The 23,962-nt window shown below is 43.2% G+C and overlaps 1 protein-coding gene across 2 annotated transcripts in view; it reads left to right on the top strand.

The window, feature by feature from the left end:
• Positions 1 to 23,962, top strand: part of EPS8L1 (EPS8 signaling adaptor L1) — a 141,944-nt gene that overhangs the window by 95,148 nt on the left and 22,834 nt on the right. For both annotated transcript variants that reach the window (XM_088450941.1, XM_088450940.1), the window contains exons 4-13: positions 3,443 to 3,501; positions 13,008 to 13,169; positions 14,266 to 14,415; positions 14,504 to 14,586; positions 15,998 to 16,205; positions 18,232 to 18,322; positions 19,335 to 19,384; positions 21,750 to 21,876; positions 22,165 to 22,253; positions 22,343 to 22,417. In XM_088450941.1, the coding sequence (XP_088307067.1) occupies positions 3,443 to 3,501; positions 13,008 to 13,169; positions 14,266 to 14,415; positions 14,504 to 14,586; positions 15,998 to 16,205; positions 18,232 to 18,322; positions 19,335 to 19,384; positions 21,750 to 21,876; positions 22,165 to 22,253; positions 22,343 to 22,417 (1,094 nt within the window). The remainder of the gene's footprint in view (positions 1 to 3,442; positions 3,502 to 13,007; positions 13,170 to 14,265; positions 14,416 to 14,503; positions 14,587 to 15,997; positions 16,206 to 18,231; positions 18,323 to 19,334; positions 19,385 to 21,749; positions 21,877 to 22,164; positions 22,254 to 22,342; positions 22,418 to 23,962) is intronic.

Raw genomic sequence — 23,962 nt, 5'->3', positions numbered from 1 at the left:
AGTTGTGCCCCTTCTCCGATGCCCCAGTAGTTGTGCCTCTTTTTCAATGCCCCCTGTAGTTGTGCCCCTTCTCCAATGCCCTCTGTAGTTATGCCCCCAGTAGTTGTCCCCCTGCAATGCCCTCAGTAGTTGTGCCTCTTCTTCAATGCCCCCTGTAGTTATGCCCCTTCTCCAATGACCCCAGTAGTTGTGCCCCCTGCAATGCCCCCAGTAGTTGTGCCTCTTCTTCAGTGCCCCTGTAGTCGTGCACCCTAAAGTAGTGCCCCCAGTACTAGCTCCACCTCCCCGCCCTGTGAAAAAACGTCCCTGTCACCCGCACCATGCTTCACTGGGAACGCTGGCCTCTGAAGCGATCAGAGGACACAGAGGCCAGCGTTCTCAGTTACCTTCCAGTAAGTTGGTCGCGATCTACATGCAGGAGCTCCGCGAGCTTCCAGAGGATCGTGACCAACCTTTTTAACCGGACCTGACCTGGGGCATGTGGCCAGGGGTCGGGGACAGTGTGTGGGTGCCCCCGATGTGTGGGGGCCCCGGGATGACCGACCCTGTCGACTTGCCTTTTCTCTGGCCCTGGGCCAGGCAAACAGACAGCAGCAGCGACTGGCTCCTTACAGCACGTGGGTGATGCCATGACGTCACCCGCGCGCTGCACTACTGGGAGCTGGGCTTTTCAGGTTTATTTTACCTCCATTGGTCGTGATCTACCGACGGATGCTCCATGAGCTACCAGTAGATCGCGATCTACCTTTTGGCCTGGTCTGGTCTAGAGGGGGAAAAGCTATAATTGAGGGCAATTCATGTTAAGATTAAGGGGTTAGTTAGGATTACTATGTTTGATTATAAAAGTTGAAGGAATAAGGCTTTTAAAAGGGAAAATCAAGCTAAAGTGGTTAATTTGATCAGACTAGGGGAGGTATTTAGGGAATTAATGAATATGACTAGAATTCTTTAATGGGGGGGTAGTTATTATTAATGGTGATGAGGGAATTAATTATGTTGACTGGGTTTGTTATGATTATACTGAAATGAGTCAATTATTTTGGATGAGTTGTTAATTAATGATGAAGGTATAATATTGTGTGACAGTCAAAAACAAGCTCTATTATGGCAATTACACGGATGCCCTATGTATTGTATGGTGGTCACTAGGATTCTCTCTGTACTGTATAGGGGTCACTGGGATGCTTTCTGTGTTGTATTGAGGTCACTAGAATGCTGTGTTGCATGACAGTCACTAGGTGCTCTCTGTATTGTGTGGTGGTCACCAGGATGCTCTTTGTATTGTATGAAGGACACTAATATACTCTATGTAATCGTATTGCATTTGGTTACATATAAATAATAATTTTATGATGCAATTCATCTGACTTACTCATTAATGTTTACCACCTACTTCTAAACCACTCTCTCATGAATGATGTAACTATACTCTTAATTTTAGACCATATGGGGGCCCCCCTGTCCTAATCTAGATGTACATTTACGATTTAGTATTTATTATCTGTCTATTAGTAGTTATTTATGTATCACTCATATTGCATACAGATGTGTTCTTAACTTCTTATACACCTAGCGTCTATACGCAATATTGCACAGGACGCCCTGCGCGACTGAGATGTTTTCCGAGAAGAGTTGCGTACCTTAATTTTCTTTAAGGTTTGTTTCTTATATGCATGGCAGAATCAGCAAAAAGCCACTCATACAGTAGTGTACTAAAGACGCTCGGCTGCGTCATTAACCACACAATTGGTTTTACACATGTACAAAGTCGCAGATTAAGCACAGTGGAACTTGGCATGAAAAAAAGCTGCTGCCGCTCACATCGGAGCCATTTTTGCACACATTTAGCCTCAATCACACAGTGTCCCACATCAAACTGATCCACGTAATCTAGCAGTGTAGTTTTGTCGTTCCCAGTTTCATTTATGCGGATAAGATGCACATTTTGTGCGAAAAAGATGTCCGGTGCAACTGAGACATCCGGGACAAGGTGTGCCAAGAATGGCTATTTGGTGCGACTGAAGCCACAGTATAAAAGGACATATCTTACCATAATATCATATGAAATTACTGTAAAACCCCAATGTCACTTTCCTTGTTGTTGTTGATATTATCTCACCATTACTAATGCTGGGCATACACTATACAATTATCTGTCAGATATCTGTCCAATCTGGCTGGTTGGAATGAAAACCTGGTAATGTATGAGAGCAAATGACAGTCGATCATATGGTTTTAAACACTGGAAAACAGACAAAAAAGAATTGTTCAAATTGGTTACATTTGTGTGTTTTAACCAATTTGTCTGAATGACCATTTTTGTCTGTTTTCCAGTGTTGGGGAGCAAATGGTCGAATGTTATTTGCTCCCATACATTACCATATTTTCATTTGAACCAGCCAGATTGGACAGATATCTGACAGATAATTGTATAGTGTATGCCCAGCATGAGGAATCCTGCTTAAGATATTTTTGTCATATTTGCATTATTTATATTACTGTTTGAAGTTTTAAATGTCCCCACTTGTTGGCGTCCCTGAGAATGGAGAGTGAAACTTGCATTCAATATGCATACCTCCCAACATGACCCTCTCCAGGAGGGACACAATGCTCTGGTCCTGGACTTCCCTGGTAAGAGGTGGGGCTGCAGCGCAGTTCAAAATTCAAATAGGGGAGCCACACCAACTGTCATGTCACACGCTCCCAAACATCACTGGCTGGTACTCACTGGCAGTTGGCGTGACTCCCCTATTTGAATTTTGGACTGTACTGCAGCCCCACCTCTGGAGCCTCCACCAATCATAAATTACCAGGGAAGTCCAGGACCGGAGCATTGTGTCCCTCCTGGAGAGGGTCATGTTGGGAGGTATGAATATGCAGTATGACATAAACATACTGTGCAGTTGGTCAATATTGAAAACCAAAGACAAGGGACAAATCTTTAAAACCTTGAAGTGTAAATGGAAATTAGTTACTGTTGACTCCTGTGAAGAATACAGATTAAAAACAATACAGTGTTTTTGGAGCAAATGCCTATCCCCATGATATAAGGGCAGTTTGTGATGTGATATTGTGTTGTTTTGTAAAGAGAATCCTCTTTACAGTGCACCCTACACAATCATACACTAAAGGTGGCCATTTTGTGGATCAAACTAATATTGTGCAGGGTGCAGTTTAGCAATTCACCAGTGACATCACTAAAACACAAGGCAATTACTCATGGTAGCTGCTTTCTCATGATACCTGAGCAACTCATGTGGACTTTGCCTCCGTCATGTCAATCTTTACAAATGAACTGATAGGTAACAATCTCATGAACTTTGGACCTGCAAACAAAATGGCTGCCTTAACTGGGCGTAAACAATGCCTACACCTTAGCTGAAGATGCAGAAAATGGCATTTTCTTTTGTGTTCATCAATATGTTTTTCTTTTGCTCCACAGAACAAAGGAAGAAATATTCAAATGTCATCATGGCGGATGTGTCACAATACCAAGTGAATGTAAGTATTTTTGTTCTTACTAAATCACTGGGAAAGAATGTACACAATGTCATCCTTCCATTTATTGCAGAGAAACCGATTATTACTGACAATCAGGGGCTGGATGGCAACTTTCAGCCTGAGGGGCAACACAAGCAAGTGGACCTGGTGTTATTAACCCCGACTACAGGTTTACACGTAAAACACAATAGCCCTCACAGGAAAAACATAAAACACATTGGGCTCTATTTACTACAATCCGCATATTGAATGCGGATTGTAGTGTGATATTACCGAGTGAATTCGCTTTGCGAATTCAGGCAATATCACAGGGATTTACTATAAATCCCTTGCAGGGACAGAGCTTGCGATAAAGCTCTGTCCCTGCGGATCCCATCTGCACTCTAGTCGCGGTATTTTTGGAAAAAATACCGCGACTAAGAGCCCGCGCCGACCCACCGCCGCTGCTACCCCCCACCGATGCTAAGCCCCGCCCCCCATGATCACGGACCCCCGCGACCCCCCCATCCCTTCATTACACTTACCTGCATCCTTCTGGCCTCCGGTGATCTTCTCCGGGCTTCCCGATCAGGTGATCTCCCATACTGCACTGGGGCCCGATCACCCGATGACCGGGCAGCAGTGCACTGTGGGAGACCAGCTGACCGGAGAGGAGCCATCACCGGAGGCCCGATCACCGGTGCCTGGAGTCAGGTAAGTAAAAAAAAAAATGTTTCCATTTTTTTCTTTCTTTTTTTTTACAGCAATCAGCTTGCGGTCTGTTTAGACCACATAGCTGATTACTGGTACCGGCTCCCAGCTCTGCTCTCCCCGTTAGAGTAGAGTGGGAGCCCGGTAACCGGGGGAGACCCTGGATAACGCCACCTCCAGGTGGCGTTATTATCACAGGGCTTCCCCCGGTATTTTTTTACAATGTATTTTTAGTAACTCTAGTCGGATCACATTTCCCATTAAAATTATGGGAAATGCGATCTGCTTTACTAAAAATAAGTGATACTAGGGGTTGGAGTAGAATTTTACTAATTCTACTCCAATTGCCCTGTAATAACTATAGGTGATACTAAAATAATGTGAAAAGGGTGTGAAAACACCCTTTTTCACTTTATTTTAGTAAAAATAATGTTAATAAATAGAGCCCTTAGTCCCCTACAGGAAAAACAAATCAAAAGCAATGACACTCACAGGAAAAAAAAAAACATATTCATTGCCCATGCAGCCCTACAAAAGTCTGACCTGACCTGTCAGACTCACACAGCAGAACTACTAGTAGCGCCACTTCAACTTGCAGGCGCTGAAGAGCGGAAGAGAGAGAGGAGCTACCAGTCTCCCCCTTCCCCTCAGCCACGGGCAGAACCGGCACACAGCAGCATCAGTGACTGCAGATAACAATTCACAGTACTAAGCCCTGGAGAGAGTTAAAGTGAAGAATGAAGATAAAGTACCCACCAATCAGCTCCTGTCATTTTCCAAACACAGCCTGTAAAATGACAGGAGTTGATTGGCTGGTACTTTATCTCCATCCACTTTATCTCTCTCTCTAAGGCTTAGTACACAGACCCCTTAGTGCCTCTTCCCAAAACATAAAACATTACAGCAAAAAAAATATCCACACAAGAATGAACATTTAAAAACAAACTGTACACACACACATATATATACACACACTAGATTTAATGTCCGGCGTTGCCTGGCTTTCTTTTTAATTTTTTTAAACTCTCTCTCTATCTTCTCTCTCTCTTCCACCCACGTTTCTCCTCTCCACTTTACCCTTCTCATTCCATTTTTCACTTTGGCTCTGTCTCTTCTCCTTATCTCTTTTCTCCCTCCGCTATTTCTTTTTCTCCAATTCCATATTGGTCTTTTTCCCCTCTTCACGTTATGACACACAGTAGTGCCCCTTATACACAATGCCCACAATAGTGCCCCTTATACAATGCCTCCAGAAGTGCCCCTTATACAATGCCCCCAGTAGTGCCCCTTATACAATGTCCCCAGTAGTGCCCCTTATACAGTACCCCAGTAGTGCCCCTTATGCAGTGCCCCAGTAGTGCCCTTTATACAGTGCCCCCATGCCCCTAGTAGTGCCCCTTATGCTGTTCCCCCAGTAATCAATGCCCTTTATTCAATGCTCCCAGTAGTAGTGTCCCTTATGCAATGCCCCCAGTAGTAGTGCTCATTATGCAATGCCCCCCAGTATTAGTGCTCATTATGCAGTGCCCCCAGTAGTTGTGCCCATTATGCAGTACCCTCTGTAGTTGTGCCCATTATGCAATGTCCCCTGTATTTGAGCCCCTTATGCAATGCCCCTGTAGTTGTGGCCATTATGCAATGCCCCCTGTATTAGAACCCCTTATGCAGTGTCCCCAGTAGTGCCCCCTTATGCCGTGCCCTTTATACAGTGCCCCCAGTAGTGTCTCTTATACAGTACTCCCAGTAGTGCCCCTTATACAGTGCCCCAGAAGTGCCCCTCATGCAGTGCCCCCAGTAGTGCCCTTTATACAGTGCCCCCAGTAGTGCCCCTTTATACAGTGCCCCTTATACAGTACCCCTAGAAGTGCCCTTTATGCAGTCCCCCCAGAAGTGTCCTTTATGTAGTGCCCCTTATACAGTGCCCCTTATGCAGTCCCCCTCAGTAGTGCCCTTTATGCAATCCCCCCAGTAGTGTCCTTTATGTAGTGCCCCTTATACAGTGCCACTTATGCAGTGCCCCTCAGTAGTGCCCCCTATACAGTACCCCTATAGTGCCCCTTATACAGTGCCCCAGTAGTGTCCTTTATGTAGTGCCCCAGTAGTGCCCTTTATACAGTACCCCAGTAGTGCCCCTTATGCAGTGCCCCCAGTACTGCCCCTTATGCTGTTCCCCATGTAATGCCCCTAGTAGTGTCTGTTATGCTGTTACTCCAATAATGCCTCTTATGCTGTGCCCCCTCCCCTGTGCAGTACTTACCTTTCTTCACGCTGGGCAGCGCTCCCGCGTAGACGTCCGTTGCCTGTCGCTGACTGGATCTAATTAGATCCAGCAGGCGCAGGCTCTTCACATCGCAGGAGACACGTGTGACGTCATGACGTCACCCACGCACTGCATTACTGGGAGCGCTAGCCTCTGAAATGATCAGAGGCTTCTTTAGTCTCTGATCACTTCAGAGACCAGCGTTCCCAGTTACTGCAAGTCGGTCGCGATCTACCAGCGGCAGCTCCGCGAGCTACCGGTAGATTGCGATCGACGTATTGGCTGGCCCCATAACACTGAAATTATACCGGCCCGGGGGGCAGATGGCACCCTCACCCCTGGCCCAGCCCGCCACTGCTGACAATAGCGTCACATGCATGTCTGCCTGCAGTGCATGATCTTGTCATTAAGAAACGCATTTCAGGCCTGGCTACCCTGTCATTATAGGCTCTGATCACTGAATGTTATTTCTGACATGATCATGAAATATCTATGACTTTAAACCAGTTATTTCCTCACTATGCAGTCTTTCCAATGTGCAGGTTTGAGAAAAAGCCAGGTAATTCTAGTTTTTCTCTGAATTAAATCAAGAGTAAGCAGAAGACAATAAAAACAGACATGCTTGTGTTATTGGCTGACCTCAGCTTATTAGAATGGTGACATTCACGGTGCATTGAGTGAAATCATTCTAAAATTATGAATTTGTCTGTACACTATTTTGTATGATGATGTGTTCTACTCCTTCACTGCTCTTTTTATTAAATGGCAAAAAGCCCTATCTCCGGTGAAAACAGAACTCGCTGGCGAAATCTGCCCCATACCTAACAAAAATGCTGACGATACATGTATCGCTGTGATCCTTCTTCTGTTATTTAATTGTCCAAAATCTATAGAAAAATGCTTTATTGTTTAAAGTATTGTTTACATGGGAATACTTTTTAACTATTTTTTTGTCTCCTTTGACCCGGTAAAGCAGCAAATGAACTTTTACCCATACTTGCCTATTTTTGTGACCTTCCCTCCATGAGATGACAGAAGGGAGATTAAGTGCATGGTGTGTGGCAATTTGCGGCATCACACAATGGGAGGTTGGATTAATATTGTGTGATTCGCCACTAATTGTGTCAAAAGACCCTTGTTCAGCCCACGTCATTAGGGAACGAGTCACTCTCCCCTAAACTGCACTCCTCTCCCCTGAAACTCTTACTACCCTAGGCCAGTATTTTCGAGGCAATGTTGTTATTCAGACAATGACAACATTAATGGTTGCACACTGCAGACAAATGTTAAAAAAACAGACTCCAAATTAAAAACATACTGTTTAAATCAAATTGGTGCTCATCAGTGTAGATCAGGGCTATTTTCTATTGTTTATAGATACCAAAAGAACAGGTCATTCAGGCTATCAATGTTTTAACACAATGCAATAAAAAAATGTATACAGTATACTGTATATGTTTTTCTCAATAAAACAAATGGCACATATAGCTAGTACAAAATACCACTTCTGATGACATGTTAATTTCCGATGTAAGGGGATAATTTTCCCCTATAACCACTGGGTTTTACTTTATCTGTGGGTTAATCTTATAGTAAGTCTGGGAGAACAGGCACTAGTGTGTCAGTTTTAGGGACATTAATAAAAACTTGTAAATTGTAATTGTGTAGACGAGATGTTATTGTTTTGTCAGTGCGACAGAAACATAAGAAAATGATTTATGTTAGTATAATGAAGGACTGTAACTAGGGTACCGCAGGACAAGGGGCGCTGTTTGGGCATGTCAGTTTTCTGTTTATCATCATTCTCACTTGTAGCTTCCTCTTATTTTATCCCCAGTATCTCCTGGCTGCCCCTATCTCTTCCCTGGCCCTTCCCCATGAGGCCGTGGCCCTTTTTTGGGTGCGTTATGTCCGTATTTGAAAAATGAGGGGGGCGCCAATGCTCTTTCTGGCACAGGGCACCAAAAACTCAAGTTATGGCTCTGGTATAATGGTATGGAATCTTTTATCTGGGAACTAGTTATATAGGAAATGATGGAAATAATGCTCACCCAAGATTTAATTCAAACTAGTGAGGAGTGCTGCTAAACAACATAGGGGTCTATTTACTAAGCAGTGTTAGGAGACAGAGTGAAAAGTGATAAGAAAGTGATAAGGTGCCAGCCAATCAGCTCCCAACTGTCATTTTTCAAACATAGTGAGATGACAGTTGGGAGCTGATTGGCTGGCACCTTATCACTTTCTTATCACTTTTCGCTCTGTCTCCTAACACTGCTTAGTAAATAGACCCCAAAATGAGCAGAGGAATAATGGTAAGAAAGCTTGGGAAAAGACAGGGCATTCTTAAATATAAATGAGTGTATTATGAATATGCTGTAGTGTTTCAATTGACTGAAAACCCTGTTATTTGGAAAGCCAGACTATCTTTTCCTTGGTGAATGTTCAATATGAAGACATTGAACATAGCTTATGTTTGCGAACAGCTGACAAATGTCAAAGTCACATGTCTGTTTTCGTGGAAGTTACAGAGAAGACTATGGATTTGCAGAACAAAATGGAAGCCTATATGGGGGTACAAATGTTTATAGCAACTGATATGAGGAATAGGGAGTGTCCGGTACATCCCTGGATAAGTACTAGACTTACCTGCTCTTCTAAAATGTCTTGACTACCAAAAAAGTAGACCAACTTCCAGGGCCTTAATCACATGCTTTTTGGTGAATTACATCATCGACGCTCCACACCACACTTCTCAATGGTAAAACTTGTGGCATTGTACTGTGGAGGCAGGTCCACGGTGACACGAATCACATCACCACACACCCTCACTCCGCATTTCCCACTTGATCCTCCCTTCCAGGTCATCACTGACCGGTCCTGCTTACTTCACTGGAGAAGTGGGTGTGGATGGTCGCATGCATCGAGCTGAGTGTACAGTATGCAACAATGAGCAATCAGAGTCACAGGCATCTAAACTGCATCTCTACGAAGTGTAATTGGGTGTTTGCATGTAGGATAAGTGTTCTGAGTGCGTTTCATGGAGGTATAGCCGGACTTGCGTGTAACTCTAAATGAGGGCCTGATTCAGCAAAGAACGCAGCTGCTAATACGCACGCAATCACCAGATTGTTGCGTACTGAGGGCCTGATTCAGCAAGGATTACCATTCTGCTTATACGCATGCAACTTTGTTGCTAATATCAGCGGTGATATGTAAATGTTAGCATTGCGATTGCAGCCTGACATAAGGATGCCCACATCCCCTTACTCAAATCCTTATGCTAGGGCAACATAGCGAAACAATCAGTAACAACAAGTAACATTGGACTCATACGCACAGTTAAGGCAGATCAGACCTCACTCAGGAATTGCTAACTTCTGCCCACGCTATGAGGCCTAAGGAGATGTCTGGTATCACAGTGGCTAATTTATGAACGCCCATGCAATGGCGGTGAAACGCGCTGGGTCACCTGCATTCGCCCGATCACTCCCTCAGTCACCACTCACAAACGGCGCTTCCTGTCAATCACTCTGTCATGAGTCTGCATAGCCTCTGCGTACGCAGTTCTGAACTCTGGCTCGCACTTGTGCACTGCGATGCATGCGCAGTGCCAATTAACTGACTGGTTGCGTGCGTATTAGCAACTGCGTTCCTTGTTGAATCAGGCCCTGAGTCCCTTAGTGGCTTGTACTGTAAGTCACCCTATAAAGGGCAGAGGTACAAGTTAGACTGTCACTAAACACGAAATAATGTAAAAGATGATCAGTTTCTAGTTATCAACAAATTCCTACGCATTTCATTGGTTTTACATAACTGTCATCCCTTAATAATTTCCCCATTTAGAACATGACATAGACATCTGCTTCTGTTTGGAGACGTATCTGTGGATGAAGGGTGTGACAGTTATTTATACAGTATGTGATAGTTCAGTTCAGCATTACGTCAGGGCCTGCAGCCTTTAGGCAGGTCTCCAAGAAACAAAACACTTTTTTCTCCTCGCCCCACCCAAGCAATATTTTGTTTACATCAGGAATGCAAATAAAAAATGAGTAATTTAATGCAGCATAAGCAGAAGAAACACTTATTGTTCAGTATCTGTCATTGTGTAATGTTTGACACACCAATTACTATTGACTGTGTTCTGACGAGTAATCCCATATCATGCTCTGTGCAAACATTATTGCAATATATGTGTAGCCAAAAGTCAATTTGGGGTTTGCTGTATCTTTTAAATGAAAAGTTCTCGATAGTAAGGCTTCATTTAGTTGTCATCTCAGTATAAAACCATGGCAGAGAAAATGCGTTTATGTCTAGATTCATCCTGTTATACATAGAACATAACACAAAGTTGTAGTAGCAGAATCCATTTTAAACATGCTTGCCTACCCTCCCAGGACCTGCGGGAGGCTCCCGATTTTTAGGGCAGCCCCCCACTCCCCCGGGAAAATAGGCACTTCTCCCGTATTCTACCCACTTCCTAGTGAAGCAGGCAGAATGGGGAGAATTCTTTCATGGATCAACGGGTCCCTGAATAGAGGACGTGGCCTAATGACGTGAGTAGGGGACCTAGCCCCACCCCCTAGTCAAATATGCATGATTCACTGCATTTTACCCCAGAGGGGTGGGGCTTAATTATGCAGATCATCTGGCCCCGCCCCCACTGCCACCCTCCCAGCATCTTCTCTCCGGTCAACTTCCAGAGAGGAAAATGTGAATGTTGGCACACAGTGGCGACTCCAGAGGTGGGGCTGCAGCGCACTCCAAAATTCAAATAGGGGACCACACCAACTGCCACCAACTGCTGACAAACATTGCCAGCCAGGAGTCACTGGCAGTTGGTGTGGATCCCCTATTTGAATTTTGGAATGTGCTGCAGTCCCACCTCTGGAGCCGCCACTGTTGGCAAGTATGATTTTAAATGACCACGGGCCTAATTCAGAGATGGTTGGGGTTAGCACCGCCACAGTGTCTTTGTATGCAGCAGCTTTGCTAAAATATGCAAAAGCCGTAGCCGGCATCTTGAGTTAAATTATGACCACTGCCGGCTTCTGTGATGCAGCATTGGATCAATTGCGTGACCATCAGACATCTGGGTAACCCTTAGGTTACTGAGGATCAGGGGCGGATCTAGACTGTTGTATTAGGGGGGGCCAGTTAATGATTAATTCCACCCCCCCTCGCGGCAACCCCTCCCCTTGCGACCCTCCCTCGCGGCAAATCCCTTTCCCCCACGCGACCCCCTCTCGTGGCAAACCCCCTCCCCCCCTTTACTTTCACTTACATCCGCTGCTCAGGTGATGTTCTCTCTTCGGGCTTCGGTCAGCTGCTCTCCCAACCTGCACTGTGACCCGGGTCACACTGCAGGAGCCGGGAGACCATCTGACTGGAGGGAGGACATCACCGGAGCCCCGATCTTCGGTCCCTGGACAGAGGTAAGTTGTTGTTTTTTTTATTTATTTTTTTTAGCAGTGATCAGTGTGTGCAGGGTGTGAGGAGCCGGCTGTGATTACTTCCTCCCCGGCTGCTGGGTCAGGTGACAGCCTGTCACTGACACATCCCCCTAACTGGGAGACGGGAGCTCCGATCACAGCACAGCCCAGCCATTCTCTTCTCTCATCTCTGAACTTAATGATGCAGAGGAGAGAGATGATAATGATCGGACAAACTGTGCTAGGGGGGGGAGCTCGCTCCAATCGCCCCCCGCCCCCCCTGGATCCTCCACTGCTGGGGATGTCCAGTTAAATCACGCAGCCAGGGCCAGTGAAGCTGCGTCCCATTGACACACTCAGAAACCAGGGCCGTCATGCTCCCATTTTCTGTAAAGTTTCCTGTCGTTGCCCCTAAACACCAGCAGCATGGGGTACTGCAAGCAAAATCGCAGCCCCAGAATTGCACATGCACAGATCTAAAAACATCAGAGATGTACGTAAACATTGAGTTTACGTACATATCTGAATTAAGCCCATATTTGCCAAGCTGACTCCTTGGACTCTACTGTTGAACTACATGCCCTAGCATGCCATGTTAGGGTATGCTGAGATATGTGAAGCAAACTTTGCACAGGATTCTCTGAAATCCCTTTTTCAAAGCTGGGAAAGTGGAGTCTATGTTCCTGCAAATTAAAGGGATTTGGGAAAAATATTCCATTCATGCAATCCTTTCCCCCACCCCAAACCCCACTGCTGCAGATGCTGTGATATTATGAGATTCATTTTTAGCATGCATTTATTTTATGGAAGCTGCATTTATCTGGTTGTCATAATGGAGGTATCTGACTGCGGGATGCAAACTTGTGCTACGGGTGAAGGGGGGACCCAAGTGAATTGTAGCTTTCATAACTAATTGTGGGCTGGATACACCCATGTGCCTTATACTGCAAACCTCATGATATTACAATTAGGGGCATTTATTTGACACATTCATATAGTAAATGAGCCTTTTCTGCCTGCACAATACAGAGGAGACACTTGTAATATTATATTAGCAATCTCAGAAAAGAAAGATGTCTTATTCTAGACAAAGATGCATATCTTATGGATGGTTGTTTTATTTACAGCATTTGGTGACATTCACAATTGACGAGGATGATGATGTTCACACAGTGGAGGACGCCATCCGCAAACTTAATGTCATGGACGCCAAGGGCAAAGTCTGGGTTCAGGAGATGATTCTGCAAGTAAACAGCTCCACCGTTAAACTTCTAGATGTGGAGAGCAAGGTCAGTGCTCAGTACTGTGTATCATTATCAGATGTGCCCCATTCTAGATATAACCAATGTACATTTTGTAATAGAAGGTGCACTGTGCCAGTCTGTGCAATGTACAGTATCTTGCTTGAAATCGTACTGCCTGTGCCCAGAAAGTGGAAGTACGCCTATGCGCTTGTGTGGATTTGTGTGATTCTGGCATTGATACCTGTCTGCCCTTGGACATGTGAGAAGCAATAGTGTGGCCAGGAGGAAGCAGGGGGAGCAAATGCTCCTCCTAACATAAATTTTGGCCTATTTGGCACTTCCTTGATATTCTAACTTTGAGTACTTTCAAAGTGGATGACAGGAGCCTTGAGTACAGCCCCTTCCAGGCTTATCTGGGTACCCTGCTGATGGGAGGCAAATTTGCTTGTGACTGTGGAAGCGGCTACGGTCTGTGACTCCTGTTACTCCTATTAGAATCTGAATCTCACGACCACTGACTGGCTGCTCAGTAGACTCTGCTGACATCATAATACACAGCATTACCACTGAGTACAGTACTTTATACTACAGGTGTATGTTGATGCATGGCTTATGCCTTTCAGTATATGTTTCATGTCTTTTTTTTTTTTTTGATTAAAATCGCAATATATAACTTTAGTCTCGCAATAGAGAACATTTACATTTTAACCCTCCATAAATATTTACGTAACTATATTACTTATTTAAAATGATGTATAGTACTTTTTAGCAAGAGGGGAAACATGATGCAATGTGCTAATTTAAATGATCATACATTTGCACTTTACAATCTTAACCTGAATGTTTATTTTTCATATCCTAATCAATTCCAAAGCCTGTGACGTTCATTCTATATTGTTGCTTTTCCTTTGATAAGTTTTGATATTTTAGAACAGTTTTTTGTAAAAGCCAGCAACTATCATTTGCACTTGCCTAATCCATCTGTCTGCTCACATGTACTAAAAAAAAACCCCAGCCCATCCACTTGTGAGATCTCATACCTTTGTAAAAGTTTTCCATACAGTATAGAACAGGATAACTGAAACCAAGTCACATGTACACCATTCGCATAAGAACATTGTGTTATTCTGTTTATTTACAGGAGGATCTGGAAGTATATCCTGTCTCTGTTATCCAGCGTTGCGATACCGTTCTCCCAGAAAAGAGGAATCGATCTCTGCTAGTGTTAGTATGCCAGGACAGATACCAACCCAAAGCTGATGTTCATTTCTTCCAGTGTGATGATGTTGGGGTAAGACATTTGGATTCAGGACTGTGAGGCAGGAACTAGGTGCTGGGAAGTGGCCAGTTTCTCAAGAATTTATTTTTACATTTTCTAGGCGGAGTTGATCCGTGAAGATATTAATAGTGCTGTGTCTGATTACAAAACTGGTGATAATTCAAAGAGACCTGAAGCACTACGGTAAGTTTCCCGGGCTGTAATCTATTATACTTTATCTATATAACTGAAGGCTGTTTTTTAACATTACTTTTTATATTAATATTTCAGCAATCTAAGAAAATGTAGAAAAGTATTTAAGTTGTCAATATGGATGGACTAAAGCTGTAATTGTAGTTTATGAACATTTTCCCTCCCATACTCAAAAGTGGCCTCCCAGAGACCTTACTCAGACCTTTGGGAACGGGAAGAGGGTTCATGTAGAAGAGCACACCTAAGTTCAGGGGCGTATCTATAATGGGTGCAGGGTGTGCGGTACATACAGGCCCCCTGGTCCAGGGGGGGCCTGCACCATACACCCTGCACCCATATTATATAAAAGCCACATACTGACTGATGGCTGCCCATTTTTGCCTAATCAATGCATGGAGTTTGTCAGAATTTGTGGGTTTTTGTTTGTCCACCCGCCTCTTGAGGATTGACCACAAGTTCTCAATGGGATTAAGGTCTAGGGAGTTTCCTGGCCACGGACCCAAAATTTTAATGTTTTGTTCCCCGAGCCACCTAGTTATCACTTTTGCCTTATGGCAAGGTGCTCCATCATGCTGGAAAAGGCATTGTTCTTCACCATACTGGTCTTGGATGGTTGGGAGAAGTTGCTCTTGGAGGATGTTTTGGTACCATTCTTTATTCATGGCTGTGTTCTTAGGCAAAATTGTGAGTGATCCCATTCCCTTGGCTGAGAAGCAACCCCACACATGAATGGTCACAGGATGCTTTACTGTTGTCTCCACTTTATCTTTCTCCAAGGCTTAGTACATCTACATCTACCCCAAAGTACCAACCAATCAGCTCCTGTGATTTTTCAAGCACAGCCTGAAAGTAGCTGATGTGGTCTTTTATCTCTCTCCAAGGCAGGGTACATCTACCCCTTATATGCTAGATTTAGCGTTGCATGTATCATAAGATGTGTATAACCCAATAATCCAAATATGGAAACGTAAGTGTGCAAATGCATATTTGCACATGGAAACAGGCAACTTTTACCTTATTTTTATTTTCTATTTTTACATAATATCGGTTGGACAAGTCATTGGACTGCTAAGTAGCCCTACAGCAGGGAGGAGTCTACACCTAGATGAAGACATCTGCATTAAAGTGTCCCTTCAGCTTGGCTGCAAATAGATTCATCAACTAGTGGGGATACTATACAGTATACACAGCCGGGCATTTGTCTGATTTGTAAATCTGTAAAGATTGGTTTGTGATATTAGTAAGCATTGACTACATAACTACATCTCATTAGTAACAAGCCGGAGTGGCAGAATTTGGCAGTGTAGCTTGGAGGGGCTTCTTCAGAATGACGATATGGGGCTCAGTAATTTCATGTTACATCCCTGAACTGTCCTGTTATTTGCCTCTCTGATGTTTAAAGGAACAACAAGGAGAAGATAAGCCAACAAAGCTTCAATGCCCCTTATCCATTCACGCCACAGCGACAGTGGAAACAGCCACAGGCAAGCTATGTGACCCCAGCACAGATCCTAGAGAGGGATTCACAGCGAAGATCTCCCAGATCAACAATCACACCACTGAACCCTCAAGTAGTTGTCAGACCTTTGCCCCAGATGCAACAGTCACAGGTATTTGATGTATAATGTTTGAAATTGAAATGGTTCTTAAGTGTTTGTTACAGTGTAGGTTTCTTCAGATCTCCTAAAAGTGGATGCCAGTGTTAAATTATTATATACTTAATCAGTACAGTCAGTTTGCTGTGCTATGTATAGTCACAGGCATGCATAAGACTAAGGGCCCCATTTATCAATAATAAATTCAATCTGGTCTTGACATTAGCCCCAAAATTGCATTGCAGTATGTGATAACACCGCCGGAATGCATCAAATACCACATGCAGGGATATGGGCTCGGATAGGAGCAGGTCCCTGCGATGTGTGTGGAGTGAAGTGACCGCATCAAGGGTCTCTTTACACCTCTATTGGGACCAGGGGTGCTGAGAGGGAGGGAGGGGGGGGTACTAATTACCCGGGCTTGAGGGAAGGGACCGGTGCCGCCCCCCTCCCTCTTACATCAAAGCAGCCCAGAACACGCTGCTTTTGTGTTGGGCTGCAATGGGAGACTGCCACAGCAGTCTGCAATGCCTGTGGGGCTCCCACACTGGCTATGCATCAGGCTAATTGGCTCACAGCGCCACCCCTCCCCAGCGCACAGCGCTGCAAAAATGTTTTTTTTTTACCCCTAAGGGGGTGTAGCCACACCTTCTGCGATTAGGCCACGCCCCCCCGGGCCTTGTGCGGCTCTCGGCGCCCCTGACTGGGACTCCTGCACATGTGCAGACTACTGACCACGCATATGCTGCGCCATTAGCCAGGAAGGTTTCTCACTGTATATTTTGCGGAGTGTAGCCTATATGCTACAGCAGATATCGCCATCTTCAGATGACGTTAGCTGCAGGGGCCAAACTCCGGAATATTTTGCACTCCAGAGCTTGGTAAATCAGCTTTGCATCCCCCTTAGAAACTTATAGGGTTGCGGCTCCTCTCGAAAATGGAGGGACCAAAGCAGATATTGGAGATATCTCCTTCATACTTTGGGGTCATTTAGTGTTTGCGGGTTACCCCTAAAACGGTTATTTTCGGGAATATGCCAAAAATATTTAATGATAAATAGGCCTTTAATGAGGAGATATCATTAAGTTGGGAGGAAATTGTCTATGTGGTTCCTGCAAAAGAAGCAATGCTTCCTTGCCAAGTAACCCGCGTTGTTGTAGCACATTAGGGATGAGATGTATTATCAGTTGATAAATGTGCTAGATTCAGCACAATCTGACATTTATATCAATCCTCAACATGTATTTAAGCAGTTTCTGTAGAGAAAATCACTTTTCTCTATGGATCTTAATAAATAAAGGGGTGGAGGTGGTGCACTTGAGGAAAGTCGGCATTCTTTTCTCCCTAAAAAATAATTTTATTTTTCAGTTGATTGTTTCTCAAGTGACAATCAGGTCTTATCAGGTGTAGTATATTTTGTCGACAATCAGAATGTCGGCAAATTCTGAATGCCGACAATGGGATTTGACATACACTTTTACCCTAACTCTAACAGTAGTCTAACTCTAACACTAATCAAACACTGATCACAGCCTAACCCTAACCTTCAAATCAGGTGTCGACATTGTGACAATGTTGACATGTCAGTGAATGTTGACATTATGCTATCAACATTTTGAAAGTTAACATTATGAGTGTTAAACTCGGCATTTATACTGATACTATTTACAGGAGTTTATAAATATACTGTCATCACTTCTGTATTAAGCATAGATTATTTCTCCTGACGAACCATCTGATAGTTTCATGATTACAGCTAGACAGAAGCAAGTTATGGGACTTCAGGATCTTTTAGAATGATTCAGACAACTCAGCTATAGCGATGCCCTCGAATATTGTTTACTACCTGGATAAACTTAGAATTGTGCTAATAATATTTATTATACAGTATAGAATGTACATTCTGTAGTGCCAGGTGTGAGAAAAATAATTCCTATTTGAATAGTTGTAGCATATTGACCATATAACAGCAAGCACCTTTTGTATCTGTGTATTGCACATAGTAAATGTTTTTTAATATATATGTATAATGTATGACTAGGATGCGATATACAGCAAAGTGATAAAAAATGGCAAAAACCAGGAAAGCCCACAGATGCAGCAGAAATCGAGCCCAGCTGGCCAGACTGTCGGTAAGTTATTGTGAATATTAACTAGGTTAAAGGTTGTAAACTAATCTTATAGGGAGTCCTGCTAATCCATCAAGCAGACCTTTCTCTAATACATATGACCCCAGACTAGTGATGCTGTGTCAATAATATAATCTTTATAATGGAGTATTGAAAAAAGAGCTTTATGAAAGTTGCATGTTATTGGATTTCACTGTTTACGCCAGAGACATCACAGGAAAGCGATTGGATGAGTTGCTGAATCGTGCGCTAAAGCTGGACATACATACTGTAGCGCATTCTGATTTCTTTGACTGAAACACCAAAAGAACAGGGAGTAAATTTACTAAGCTGCTGTTGCTCAACGTATTTAAGCAGAACATTTAAATCGGCAATACTATTCATAGGAAAACATGGTGTGTGCTGCTTTGAAAAATATTGCTGCTTTAAATTTCCTGCAAACCGCATCGGCTTTAGCAAGCTGCCACTCAGTAAATTTACCCCCTGATCTGTAGCCAGTATACTTGTGCAAACTGTGCAAATATGGCTGTATGTGAGTTGGTCGAACTGACAGATCACAAAGGGACACTTATATTACAGAGTCTACTCCAATGCAGTCATTGGTCCAACTCTATTTTGTAGCCAGTTAAAATCCAATTCGTTCTGGAAACTTCTGTTTGACTTTGGATTTTACTCTTTTATTATAGAAACATAACTGATGAAGACATATATTACTGCTGAAAGTATGGCATCTATTCTATATGTACTAATCACATACCTGAGACACAGAACACCCATTAGACATGGAGTTGGTCCATTAGAGTCACCAATTGCTTTTCCCTGGGTATCAACTGCAGTAAACGCTCAAAGGATCCCATTCTCACTAATCATAATGCGTATGCACCTGAACTGTATTTATGAAGTGCATATATTAATTAATAGCACTTAGTATAATCTCACATAGAGATTTTAGATAGACTATCTCTGTTATCCATCATGTATGGAAAAATAATTGTGTCAATAACGTTTCTTTCAGTCGATGGGGACATATATGACCCAATGACCGTCCGGGCTGGGCAGGAGGTGGTAAGTGTCAGAAGTTGAATAGCAATTTTTTGTTACTGGATGTGATTGTGAATTAATAAAAGAGCTACAATTATATATATCTATTTATACAGACGTGTTTACTTTTCTATATTTATTTAGTTTATATCTTGTTAACAATAACGTCAATATATGGCATTAAACCATAAACTGGGCTCATTCAATTAAAAACTAGATATATACTGTATATTTTGCCAAAAGACTTGTGATGTATCAAAAATGTGCAATGCAAGACAAAATGAACTGTTAGCAGGCATCGTGTGCTAGGTTATATCACTGATATCTCCTGCTTACCTTCCTGTCCCGATGTGGCCCGCTGTCCCCATACACTAGTATGGGGACCTAAATTCATCACGCTCCGAAAATACAATATTCTCGTAGCTTGACTGCGGGAGCATTCGCCATCTTCAGATTTTGGGATCAGCTGTCTCCACACTGGAGTAATGTTGAATTTCCCCGGTAATTTTGAACCCACCGCTGCTACTGGCAGAGAGTTGGATATTTAATTATACCATTGGACATTTTTTTCTCTTTTCCATTTCATTCTGTTAAACTAATTGTCTTAGGCAGCCCCCCTGATGTCACCCTATAACTGATGTGAGACAACATATACGGGGTTTCAACGACCATTATAATTGTGCAGCAGCAGTCTTTCCCTTCCCCCCATTCCCTTGTTTTGAATAGTCTGTTTTATATTCTCACAGATACTTGTACAGATTGTACAGGCCATTTTTGGACACTTATGTACACACAATGTCCTTGTTAGTAGCTCCAAACACAACAAGTCATTTGCCAAGAGACTAGGACTGAGGTGAAATATGCCAGGCCTAATCTGGTGTGTACTGTCCAAAACTTGCTTTTCCTGCGCACACGTCTGTCTAGGTTACACACACAAGTCTTTCATAATTGTTTGGTTTTTATCTGTGTTTTGTAACACAGCAAGGGAAAGACAGTAGTAATAAAATGTAGAGAACTCTAATATAGTATTTATTTGATTTATCATGTTAGCACGGAATCAGTATGAAATCCCGGCTATCGGGATGCTGCTGTTCAGAATACCGACAGCCAGAATCTCGACACCCATATAGTAATAGACACCCATAAAGTAATAGTAAGTCTCCCCCTAACCCCTACCCTAACCCTCTCTCTCTAGTGCCTAACCCTAACCTACCCCCTCGGTGCCTAAACCTAACCACCCCCCTAGTGCCTAAACCTAACCCCCTCTCCCCGCACCCTAATCCTAACCCTCCTCCTAGTGCCTAACCCTCAGGGGCGTATCTATAATGGGTGCAGGGTGTGCGGGGCACACAGGCCTCCGGGTCCAGGGGGGCCCACACTACACACCCTGCACCCATAGGTAATTATACTTACCTCTCCGCCGATTTCCTGAAGTGCTGCTCCGCAGCGCTTGACCAGCGCTGCAGAGCAGCAAACACTCACTGGGAAAATGGTGGCGGACATTTTCCCAGTGATCTGCGCATGCGCAGAAAAGATGTCCCCGGGAAAGTAGGCAGGGGCGCCATCTTCCCGGAGACCCACGCATGCGCTGTAGATTCTGGCATGAAGCCAGAATCTACAGCGCCCATACCAGAATCTACAGCACCCATGCCAGAATCTACAGCGCTCAATGCCGCTGAGCCACCATCAGAGAGGAGGGGGCCCAAACAAGGCTGCACACGGGCCCCCTCCTCTCTTAAAACGTCCCTGCTAACCCCGCTACCTAACGCTATCCTCCCCCTAACACCTCGATACTTACCTTCGGGATGCCGGCGGTAGGGATACTGGTGAAGGGATCCCGCCCAGCTTCCTGTTAGCACTATGAGCACACACTTTAAAATACTAATTTTATGATGTGGAACAAATATAAAGTATTCTGTAATCCATAAAAATCAATCAAATGTTAATGAAAAATGTCCATGTCCCATTGGAGCTTACAGTCTAAATTTACACACACACACACACACACACACACACACACACACACACACACACACACACACACACACACACACACACACACACACACACACACACACACACACACACACACACACACACACACACACACACACACACACACACACACACACACACACTATTAAATATGGTGCAGGGTGTCTGGTGTGGGCCCCCACACCCGGCACCCTTTATACTGTAGATAGGCCACTACGTACACACTAGTGTAATTGTGTCAGAATCAGTATGTTTTTGAAGTGTGGCAGAAAACCGTAGTACCTTGAGGAAATTCACACAAACACAGGGAGAACATACAAACGCTACACATATGTGAACAGGACGCAAACGCAGTGCTGTAAGGCAGCAATGCTAACAACTATGTGTTACACAGGATCTGCTGAATCACTGTTTTGATGACATTGAGTTCTTCATGGGAAACCTCCAGAAATCAGCAGAAGCATTTAAAATATTGAACCAAAGAAAAAAGTCAAGAAGGAGCAAGAAACCAGAATCTGGAGGTAACATTGATTACTAAGAAAACAAAACTCAGTATGTGATTGGCTGATGGTTGTACCCAATCAAACACCACCAAGCATAGCATCACATAGAGATAGACAAAAGATTATTGCAATAGCCAATTTAAGCACTTTAATAAGTCATTTGACAGCCTGCTGAAATATCCATCTTCCCTATAAGTAATTTAATTCCTCCCAAAAATTCAATACTGATACAGAAAGATATATTTATACATATCACAATATTTCTACGGCCCAGTAATGCATTTTTTTGTGTATATGTTCTTACAGAGGGACTGTTAACACTCCGAGCTAAACCCCCTAGGCTAGAAGACTATGAAGACGCTGCACAGAAATTCAAATACAGCTTCTGCCTCCTGGTAAACCAATAGAACATAAATACTAAACTACAGAAATGGTAGCATTATTTTGTCATTAGACTAATTCATCCCTCTGTTTTTATCCATAGGCAAGGCTTAAAAATAACATCATGAATCCCAGCTCAGCCGAGCTTATTCACTTCTTATTTGGACCACTTAAAACGGTAAGACTAGAACAAATGTGCTTTTTCTTTTGTTTAGTGAACAAGTTATAGTTACAATATGATAACTGTCACCATGCCATACAATACACAATAAACGCCAATTGATTCAGATGAATGTATTGCAGTTGGAAAATAAAATGAGGTTATTATCACTGTGGTAGAAATCGGCCATGATTGGCCAGTTATAGCAAAAATACTCTAGAGCGGCCTCTGGCGATGGGAAAGAACATTAGTTTACTTACCTGTAATCTGCGCCTTATGCAAATGGCTTTGATGGCAGCAATTTGCTGTGGGTCTCATTCCATAGTTACACTCAATATCAAGCATCTGAGTTTGATTATAATATAGGAACTTATTACACAAATTTTATTTGTGAATGTTATAATATACTAGCATGCCTCTAACAATCACAAGATACTCCAGGGAATATTTACTAAAACTTCTAAAAAGGAAAAGAGGAGGTGTTGCTGAAGCAGCAAATCAAATACTAGTTACAGTATAATTTAGTACATTCTAGAATATGATAGCCAGATCCTGATTAGTTGATATGTGGAACACCTTAACTTTTACATTTTAGAAGCTTTAGTAAATCTACCCACAGTGTGGATACTGTGTAAATATAAACAATGAGTTTACAAATACAGAGCTATAGATTAGAGATGCGCGGTTACGGTTCTCAGAGAACCGACAACAACCGAATTTAGGGGTTCCGAATCGAACCAAGTCCGAGTTCTGAATCACTTTGGGTTACCGAGTTGAACTGAACTTCCTGCGGTTTGGAACGCAAATAACAAAAATTAACTCGGGTTTTGGATTGCGTGCTAACAGGTCAAAATGATGTCATTTTAGCTGTTTTTTTTATTCTTTATTTAAAAAAAATAAATAAAAAATACAGATCCCAAACCAACAGCTGTGAGGGTGGTTTTGCAAAACCAAACACGAAGATGTATCCGGATCCAAAACCAAAACACAGGGATCGGCGCACATCCCTATTATAGATTAGACCACAAGGGGGAAAATTGTGAAGGAAAGAAAGCTCGGAAGTAGTTAGTCAAAGGGAGAGGTTCTCCATATGAAGTACAGCTGGGTAATACATTATGGGATCCAGTCAATAGATAGACAATGAAAAAGTTGATAGTGTCTAGGTAGATACCAACTGGTAGACAGGTAATAGATTGTCAGGTACAAAAAAATCGACATGGTCAACACACAAAAGATCGACATGGATGAAGATTGACAGGTACAAAAGGTCGCCATGGTGAAAAGGTCAACATTGGAATGGTCGACACAAAAATTATCAACATATGTTTTGTTTTGTTTTTTTGTTAGGGATATGCACTTACTGGAGGGTTAGGGTTAAGTTTTAGAAGGGACAGTTAGGGTTAGGCACTTACCTTGATGGTTAGGGTTAGGCACTTATTACAACATTAGTTACCAGGAGGGGGTTAGTTACCAGGATGGGGTTAGGGTTATGCACCAAGGGGAGGGTTAGGGTGAAGATTAGGATTAGATAACAAATAAAAAAAAGTTGATAATTCCAATGTC

This window comes from Taudactylus pleione, unplaced genomic scaffold, assembly GCF_031769625.1.
Source record: "Taudactylus pleione unplaced genomic scaffold, aTauple2 ptg000535l, whole genome shotgun sequence".
In the NCBI taxonomy this organism is placed as follows: domain Eukaryota; kingdom Metazoa; phylum Chordata; class Amphibia; order Anura; family Myobatrachidae; genus Taudactylus; species Taudactylus pleione.
This window is presented reverse-complemented; position numbering and strand designations above follow the sequence as displayed.